This window comes from Uloborus diversus, chromosome 9 (genome assembly GCF_026930045.1).
Source record: "Uloborus diversus isolate 005 chromosome 9, Udiv.v.3.1, whole genome shotgun sequence".
NCBI classification, from domain to species: domain Eukaryota; kingdom Metazoa; phylum Arthropoda; class Arachnida; order Araneae; family Uloboridae; genus Uloborus; species Uloborus diversus.
Genome location: NC_072739.1, coordinates 28,422,521 through 28,432,186, shown reverse-complemented (window position 1 = coordinate 28,432,186; position 9,666 = coordinate 28,422,521). Strand labels below are relative to the sequence as shown.

Here is a 9,666-nt window from a genome sequence, read left to right as displayed (position 1 = left end):
ACTGGAGAAAAAGCTGTATCGAAACCAAATTTCTTCAAAATCTTTGCAACTTGATGACTAACTTTTGGATAATAAGGCAAAACAATAGTATACGAAGCACTAGAAGCAGAAACCTCTTCAGAATGAGAGGGCTTAATTAACTTATTATAAATTGAATCAATGATGCTAGGAGAATAACCACGATCGAAAGCCACTGCTTTAAGATAAGAAAGCTCAGCATTTAAAGAATTGGAGGAAGAACAGATGTTCAAAGCACGGAACACAAAAGCCTTGAATGAGGCCAACTTTTGGTTTGGAGGATGAGAAGAACATTTGTGAGGAGGTAGTGTAACAGCAAAAGGCTTACGAAACACCGAAGTCATAAATTCATCATTACTTTTAGTAATAAAGACGTCCAAAAATGAAAGAGAACTATCAGTTTCTATTTCAATAGTGAATTGGATGCACGGATCGATAGAATTTAAAGTAGAAAGTAGAAATTCATTATCAACATGGTTTTGGTCAAGCAAAACAAAGCAATCGTCAACGTACCGAACATAGAACGGAAACGTTATGGTTTCAAAAAGTTTAGTCTCAAAATAGTGCATATAAATGTCACTTAAAATAGGACTCAAAGGATTACCCATTGCTAAACCTTCAGACATTCGAAAGTAAGTACCATTGAACACAAAAGTATTCTCTTCAAGACAAACACGAGTAAGTGAAACGAGTTCCTCAATCTCAAAACTAGAAAAATGATGCTCTTGGAGTCTCAATTTAAGACAATCCAATGCCCCAATAACCGGTACATTAGTGAAAAGTGATTTCACGTCAAAAGAAGCCATCGTTAAACCATGAGGCTTAAAATAACGTAACTTCTGAACAAAATGAACAGAATTTCTGACAGTAAAAGAGTTGCTAACCAAAAGAGAAGAGAAGATAGAAACTAAATACTTAGCAAGTTTATATGAAGCAGTACCAATGTTTGAAACAATAGGCCTAAGCGGAATGTCGGGTTTATGGACCTTTGGTAGAGCATAAAATCTGGCACAATGTGCAACAGAAGGAGTTAAAGACCTTTTTGAAGACTCACTGATGATAGGAGAAGATTTCACAACATTTTTAATAAGATTAACCTCTCTAATACTAGGGTCTTTGTGAAGTGTCACATAAGGACCAACCGCAATGAGCTCATTACATTTATCTAAATATGAACTTTTGTCAAGAATAACAATTTGGCCACCTTTATCAGCCTTAGTAACAACTAGATCAGGATCAGAACACAAAACTTTGATGGAAGAATTAGCATGCTTGCTAAAAGTATTTGAAGTCCATTTGGAATTGAAATCCACAGTATTGGCAATGATATGCCTAATCGAGTCCTTTTGAGAAGCAGTGAGAGCACTAAATCTAAAGGCTTTCTCAATTGGAGCAACCAACTTAGGAAAAGAAGGTTTTGAACCAGAAGCAAAATTGTTATATAGTTTGAGAGCATTAAGCTGATCTGAAGTCAAGTGTTTGGAAGAAAGATTAAGAACAGAATTCTGATTCACCTGAGGGAAAACATCAGAAGCATTATCAGCATAATTTGCGAAAAGAGATTCCAACTTCTTACGATGAATAGACCTATGCTTAGAAGTAGACTGAAGAACCCTGTTCCAACTTTTACTGTCAATCAAATCAAAATTAGAGATGGAATTAGAAAGCTTGAGATGTAAATTAAACAACTCATTTTCAATAATAGAAATTTTCCTACGAGTTTCCTGAATAAGAGCTCTTAACAGAGCTAACTTGGAGAGGAAAAGCACTTTGCCAATTTTAGGAGATGAAGAAAGATTACATTTCAAAGAAATAAACTTGGGAATAATTCTCTTTCGTTTACAACAACAAAGAAAGGACAAATGATCCAAAAACCTATACTTCTTCAGTCTAAGACTACAAAACCTATTCACATCAGACATAATAAATGCAAAAAAATATAATCAAAGGCCCGTTTAAGCCGAAGTTAAATGAAAAATTATCATATAAGCTTTGTGCTACAATATGATTAAGGTGAAAAAACAACGTAAATAAAGCACAAATATTCGAGAAAATGTTCTTGTCAATGATTCTTCCAGCACTCCATTTTTTCATGATATTTGGAAGCAATTTCTATAATTGCCTTTCCTGTTTCTTTGGTGTCTCGCACTCTTTTTGTCTCCTGGCTTCTGATTGGTTGTCTCTTGCCTTGCTTTGAGCCCGGAGCGTGCATGCGGTTCGCTGATTGGTTGTTTGTTGTCATGTTCCTGTATTCTTATTGGTTGGCTCTCTTTGGTATAAATACCGGTGTCCACCTGGTTTTTTTTGTCAGTTCTCTCACAACTTCTGGTTGTGTTGGTGAGCTTTTTGCACTGATGAAGAGGCTCCATTGTAGCCTTGAAATAGCTATATGCTGCATTTTCTCGAATATTTGTGCTTTATTTGCGTTGTTTTTTCACCTTAATCATATTGTAGCACAAAGCTTATATGATAATTTTTCATTTAACTTCGGCTTAAACGGGCCTTTGATTATATTTTTTTGCATTTATTATGTCTGATGTGAATAGGTTTTGTAGTCTTAGACTGAAGAAGTATAGGTTTTTGGATCATTTGTCCTTTCTTTGTTGTTGTAAACGAAAGAGAATTATTCCCAAGTTTATTTCTTTGAAATGTAATCTTTCTTCATCTCCTAAAATTGGCAAAGTGCTTTTCCTCTCCAAGTTAGCTCTGTTAAGAGCTCTTATTCAGGAAACTCGTAGGAAAATTTCTATTATTGAAAATGAGTTGTTTAATTTACATCTCAAGCTTTCTAATTCCATCTCTAATTTTGATTAGATTGACAGTAAAAGTTGGAACAGGGTTCTTCAGTTTACTTCTAAGCATAGGTCTATTCATCGTAAGAAGTTGGAATCTCTTTTCGCAAATTATGCTGATAATGCTTCTGATGTTTTCCCTCAGGTGAATCAGAATTCTGTTCTTAATCTTTCTTCCAAACACTTGACTTCAGATCAGCTTAATGCTCTCAAACTTAATAACAATTTTGCTTCTGGTTCAAAACCTTCTTTTCCTAAGTTGGTTGCTCCAATTGAGAAAGCCTTTAGATTTAGTGCTCTCACTGCTTCTCAAAAGGACTCGATTAGGCATATCATTGCCAATACTGTGGATTTCAATTCCAAATGGACTTCAAATACTTTTAGCAAGCATGCTAATTCTTCCATCAAAGTTTTGTGTTCTGATCCTGATCTAGTTGTTACTAAGGCTGATAAAGGTGGCCAAATTGTTATTCTTGACAAAAGTTCATATTTAGATAAATGTAATGAGCTCATTGCGGTTGGTCCTTATGTGACACTTCACAAAGACCCTAGTATTAGAGAGGTTAATCTTATTAAAAATGTTGTGAAATCTTCTCCTATCATCAGTGAGTCTTCAAAAAGGTCTTTAACTCCTTCTGTTGCACATTGTGCCAGATTTTATGCTCTACCAAAGGTCCATAAACCCGACATCCCGCTTAGGCCTATTGTTTCAAACATTGGTACTGCTTCATATAAACTTGCTAAGTATTTAGTTTCTATCTTCTCTTCTCTTTTGGTTAGCAACTCTTTTACTGTCAGAAATTCTGTTCATTTTGTTCAGAAGTTACGTTATTTTAAGCCTCATGGTTTAACGATGGCTTCTTTTGACGTGAAATCACTTTTCACTAATGTACCGGTTATTGGGGCATTGGATTGTCTTAAATTGAGACTCCAAGAGCATCATTTTTCTAGTTTTGAGATTGAGGAACTCGTTTCACTTACTCGTGTTTGTCTTGAAGAGAATACTTTTGTGTTCAATGGTACTTACTTTCGAATGTCTGAAGGTTTAGCAATGGGTAATCCTTTGAGTCCTATTTTAAGTGACATTTATATGCACTATTTTGAGACTAAACTTTTTGAAACCATAACGTTTCCGTTCTATGTTCGGTACGTTGACGATTGCTTTGTTTTGCTTGACCAAAACCATGTTGATAATGAATTTCTACTTTCTACTTTAAATTCTATCGATCCGTGCATCCAATTCACTATTGAAATAGAAACTGATAGTTCTCTTTCATTTTTGGACGTCTTTATTACTAAAAGTAATGATGAATTTATGACTTCGGTGTTTCGTAAGCCTTTTGCTGTTACACTACCTCCTCACAAATGTTCTTCTCATCCTCCAAACCAAAAGTTGGCCTCATTCAAGGCTTTTGTGTTCCGTGCTTTGAACATCTGTTCTTCCTCCAATTCTTTAAATGCTGAGCTTTCTTATCTTAAAGCAGTGGCTTTCGATCGAGGTTATTCTCCTAGCATCATTGATTCAATTTATAATAAGTTAATTAAGCCCTCTCATTCTGAAAATGTTTCTGCTTCTAGTGCTTCGTATACTATTGTTTTGCCTTATTATCCAAAAGTTAGTCATCAAGTTGCAAAGATTTTGAAGAAATTTGGTTTCGATACAGCTTTTTCTCCAGTTAATAAGATAAAATTTACAAACTTAAAGGACCCCATTGATTGCCATAGCAATTGGGGCATTTATAGCATCTCCTGCAAGTGTGGACTTGGCTACGTTGGACAGACTAAACGTGCTCTCAAGCACCGTCTGAAAGAGCACGTAAACTATGTTAAGCATAAAGAACTTGCTCGTTCTTCCATCGCTCAGCATTGCTGGACTTCTGGTCACTGTTTTGATTTTTCATCTGCAAAGATTATTTGTAAATGTTCTTCGGTTTATGACCTCGATTTCTGCGAAGCTTACCATATTTGGAAAAATTCTCATTCTCTTGTCAATGATTTTTCCAGCACTCTATTTTTTCGTGATATTTGGAAGCAATTTCTATAATTGCCTTTCCTGTTTCTTTGGTGTCTCGCACTCTTTTTGTCTCCTGGCTTCTGATTGGTTGTCTCTTGCCTTGCTTTGAGCCCGGAGCGTGCATGCGGTTCGCTGATTGGTTGTTTGTTGTCATGTTCCTGTATTCTTATTGGTTGGCTCTCTTTGGTATAAATACCGGTGTCCACCTGTTTTTTTTTTTTTTTGTCAGTTCTCTCGCAACTTCTGGTTGTGTTGGTGAGCTTTTTGCACTGATGAAGAGGCTCCATTGTGTCCTTGAAATAGCTATATGCTGCATTTTCTCGAATATTTGTGTTTTATTTACGTTGTTTTTTCACCTTAATCATATTGTAGCACAAAGCTTATATGATAATTTTTCATTTATACATCTATTCATTTTAAAGTTATCTTACAAAATCGTAGTAATCTTAGCTCCCAGGGGAAAAAATCAATTTAATCATTTCTCATATAAATTTTCTTTTATATTGTACTGTTCAAATAATTCCTCACTAATCTCATTGAATAGCGTAAAATTTCAAATGATGTAAATCCACTATGTGCTAGAACTCTCAACTACACAAAAGGAGGGGACTCTGGGCTAGAACTCTCCTTCCATTACATTCGAAAGGAGCTATTGCTCCTGTTTCAGAACTCACCCTATGCTCTGCTCCTGCTCCTGTTCCGGAACTCTCTTTTTTCTTAGGTAGCTGGTGGTCAAGATTGAGGGTGCGGATTACAGGTAAGTGATCCGAGGAGAGGGCGGTTTTAGTGATAATTTCAAAAGGCCAATTTTTGTTTCTTGAGATTGTCGAAGTCAATTGTGGAGGGGGCACCAATTCCATAGTGAGTTGGGGTGATTGGAGCGAGTATTTGGAAATTTTTCTCCGCACAATAGTCTCTAATAATGTTACCTTTTTGATTTCTTACACCTAGATTCCAATCAGGGTGTTTAGCATTAAAGTCCCCAAATAACACACAATGGCCATTTGCATTACTAATAATATTTAAGTCAGTAGTGTCAAGTCTGGAAGTGGGGGGAACATAAATGGAGGAGATAAGGAGGTTTTCATTCTCACTAATTTTTACCAGAATAGTGGTATTTTCGAGCGTCGAGGTATTGATTTTTAATTCATTGGTATTTAGGCTCCTTTTTGCGTAAATTGCGGTCCCACCACCGCGGCCGATTCCTCTGTCATTTCTAAATTTGTCATAATTATTAATACTTTTGAGTTTTTTAAAAGGTAAAAATAAACAAAGGAAGATAGATAAAAATGAATGGGAAAAAAAGGGGGAATGGGGAAAGGACAGTATTAAAGATATGGGAGCCACATGTTGGAAAAATATGGAACTGCTTTAAGATCATTAACTAAGTTAGAACTGTTCCTCAAAATATGAAAAGATTCCCAAAAGTCAAGATCTGATGAATTGGGGCATTTTTGGATAATCTGATAAGAGTTAAAATCAAAAGAGTGATTCGAATTCCAACAATGTTGAGCAATACTAGACTTATTTAATTGTTGTTTTTTCACATAATTTTGATGCTCTTTCAAGCGAATTTTCAAAGCACGCCGAGTCTGTCCAATATAAGCAAGTTTACAACTACAATTATTTCTATAAATTCCACAACAATTAAGAGGGTGAATGGATCTTTAAGAGAAGATAATGAAAGTTTATTAATAGGAGAGAACACCACCTGGAATTGGAAACGTTTTAGAATCTTAGCAACCTGATAGCTTAGAGATGAAAAGAATGGCAAAACAGCCAAATTCTTTGTGATGACGGTTCGGTTAAGAACATTAGTTTGGGATTTATTGAAAGTTTCTTAAAAATGAAATCAATCAAAGTTGGCGGATAGTCTCTATCAATTGCCACAGCTTTAAGATAATTAAGTTCTACAATGTTTCATTGTATGCGGTTGTTTTGTACAAAGGCCAGGACATAGTCTTTAAGTAGCCTGGTAGTTTTTATTTATTTATTTATTTTATTTTTTACTGAAAGTGAGAGAGAGAGATGAACGCATGTTCTTGAGGGTACGAGAAATAATGACAGTTATGAAACAGAAGTAGAGTAGGTGGGGGTAAAAACCCGCACCGACTTTTTGACCTGACCGCCTTGGAGTGAGAAGTTTACTTTTAGGTGGTAGGTTTGTCCTATTAAAATCTATTGTGTCATGAAAAGTTGTCCTTACCAGGCAATCCAGACACGAGAAAGAGGGATAAATCTGTTTTTTACTACTTTGATCTAACTTTTCTAAAGTACTATTTGAACATTGGAAAATGTAGGGTTTGAAAAGAATAATCAAGGAGTAACACGTTGACAGTGTTGCGTTCAAGCTTCACCTGTGAGTAAAAATAGTTATTTTAATGTCTGTTTGAAAACAACAGGGAGCCATTTTCATAAAGTGGCAAAATGGGGAAAGTCCCCGCAGATGTTTTGGGGCAAATCCCCGCATCTCCAAAAGTGTGCAGATTTGCTCCATTGCTCTTAAAATTGTAATTTTTGAAGTTTTATTGACATTTTTGTTTAGCATGCGTTTTGTGCAGTTTATTATATGTACTTTAAAAATAAATTGTCGGTGGACATTTATTCATAAAGATTTAATTTGGATAGGATTTTTATGTATAAAACCTTACCACTATTTAAACTCAAATATGTTTCCAAAAATATAATATAATTTCCTTTTTTTGTTCATTTACGTACGTATGATTTTCTGTCCCAGTACTAATTAAAGAAAACAATTTAAAACCATGAGAAATGTCAAGCTTAATGAAGCACTTAATTACCACAGTTTCTGCGTTTTGTATGGTAAACATTAAAAATCGGTTCAAATAGATCGAATGAAGAAATCTCTGAAAAACCGAACAAAATTGTGGGATTTCAAAAAAGAATTCTCTTCACTTTGAGGAACAGTGCTGGGAAAAGCCGAAAGCTTATTCATGCGCAATGTGGCCAAGATAACTCCAATATGCCAAGAAGAAGAAGGCTATGTAAAAGGGTTTTTTTATTATTCCAGTAGCCAGCAAATTTACTGAGACACAAAGTCATTCATTGTAAATAAAGACATAAATTTAAAAAAAAATAGAAAAAAAAATAGAACCGACTTCAAAATTGCTCTAAAAAGTGAAAAATAATTTTATTCTTTAAACACCATCGATAATGCTTTTAAACATAATTTTTGAAGTTGGTGCAAAAACAAAACGTAAAATCCAGTGTAACCACGCTTCGTTCATATTTTTTACAGCAAAGCATCCAAAGTTACGAACGAAACATTTATATCGCTATTCAAATATGTTGTCATCAATGCATAACGTATGTGATAGTGAAGAAACTGGTCCTGGTTAAATTTATAGTTGTATTTGAGTTATGGCTGTGAATGATTTTATCTATCGTTTTTGCGCCAACTTCAAAAATTATGTTTAAAAGCATTATCGATGGTGTTTAAAGAATAAAATTATATTTCACTTTTTAGAGCAATTTTGAAGTCGGTTCTATTTTTTTTTTCAAAATTTTTTTATTTCATTCTTTTTAGTGTAAATGTAGGTATTTCAGAAATAATATGAAGCTACCATCACGAAACTTCACATTTTTTTCTTAAAAATGCTCCATACTAAAAAAAAACTATTGACACGCGTCAAACTTTAAGCGATTGGCACTAAGAACTTATCTTTGTTCCTCTCTGGAAATCATGCGTACTTAATTTAATTATAACCATTTAAGTATTACGTTTTTCCTAACTAATTTACATTCCACAGCATCTAAGTTGCTCATGATGCAATCCTGTATTTTCTTTACTTAGTTCCGATCATCTGTTATCGGCATAGATGATAACGATTAAAATACTACAGAGTAGTTGAGTCAAACCTAATGGTAGCATTGTGAAGGCTAAGCAGATCCTAATTACTGTATCACCTCGCTTCCAGGTTAGGTTTACCCCTACTATGGAGCAATAGCACTGAAGAAAGGAAGATTTTGATAATTCACATAGGGTTACTATAAATCAGCAGGGTTACTAAACTAAAATTATTTACGCCAAAAATGAGACGACAGTGCCAGATTCCCCATTATCGAAATATCCCTTGAAGAAATTTGATGCTTGCTTCAGAGAAGCCTTCATTCAAAATTATCATTACAATTAATGTTAATTAATGTTACTGTTATATGGCACCAAACTTTTATAACAATGAGTTTCATATTGTCGCGTAGATGAAGACAGCGAAGACAATGTGAAAGCCAAATGAAGCGAATACTCGTTAGTCTCAACTCGAGATCTTTATTCAGAACCACGAATGAACGTTACATCTCCTTATATTCAACTTGAGAAAGTGCTGGAATTTTCCAGACTTGGAAAGATACAGAAATTAATAGAAGATTCGAGAAAATACAGGAAACAGTAGAAAAGAAATTTTAGTAAAATTCACTTCGACCTAGTCGGGATTTGAACCCAGGTCGCTCGTAAAGGAAGCGAGAATTCTACCACTGAGCCACCGTTATCCACGGATGCCAAATGCGAACTTCGCTACAATATCATTTTAATCATTTAATAGGGAAAGTGCATAAAATTTACTGTTTTTTGCCCATAACGTTTTTTCGAAAGAACAAATATGGTCAAACAAAGTAATGGGACCTAAGTTGAGTCATCCCCTATCCATTAAAAAAAGAATCATCAAAATCGGTTCACTAGATGAGACGCTATGAGTGGACAACAAAAAAAAAACATACATACGGTATGAATTGATAACCGCCTCCTTTTTGAAGTCGGTTAAAAAATTGTCGTAACCTCACAGGACAGCATGGTTTCACAACACAATAAGTGTTTTAAGAGAC

At 34.8% G+C, this 9,666-nt stretch overlaps 2 protein-coding genes across 2 annotated transcripts; one reads left to right on the top strand and one right to left on the bottom strand.

The window, feature by feature from the left end:
- Positions 1-243: 243 nt before the first annotated feature.
- Positions 244-1,940, bottom strand: LOC129230126 (uncharacterized; the record flags this gene model as incomplete). Its single annotated transcript, XM_054864530.1, is given in 2 exon segments — positions 244-312; positions 315-1,940. Coding segments are annotated over 2 exon segments (1,695 nt in total), but the record flags the coding sequence as incomplete, so codon positions are not given.
- A 607-nt stretch (positions 1,941-2,547) lies between these two features.
- Positions 2,548-4,244, top strand: LOC129230125 (uncharacterized; the record flags this gene model as incomplete). The annotated part of the gene is given in 3 exon segments (XM_054864529.1): positions 2,548-2,556; positions 2,956-4,179; positions 4,182-4,244. Coding segments are annotated over 3 exon segments (1,296 nt in total), but the record flags the coding sequence as incomplete, so codon positions are not given.
- Between the last annotated feature and the right edge of the window lie 5,422 nt (positions 4,245-9,666).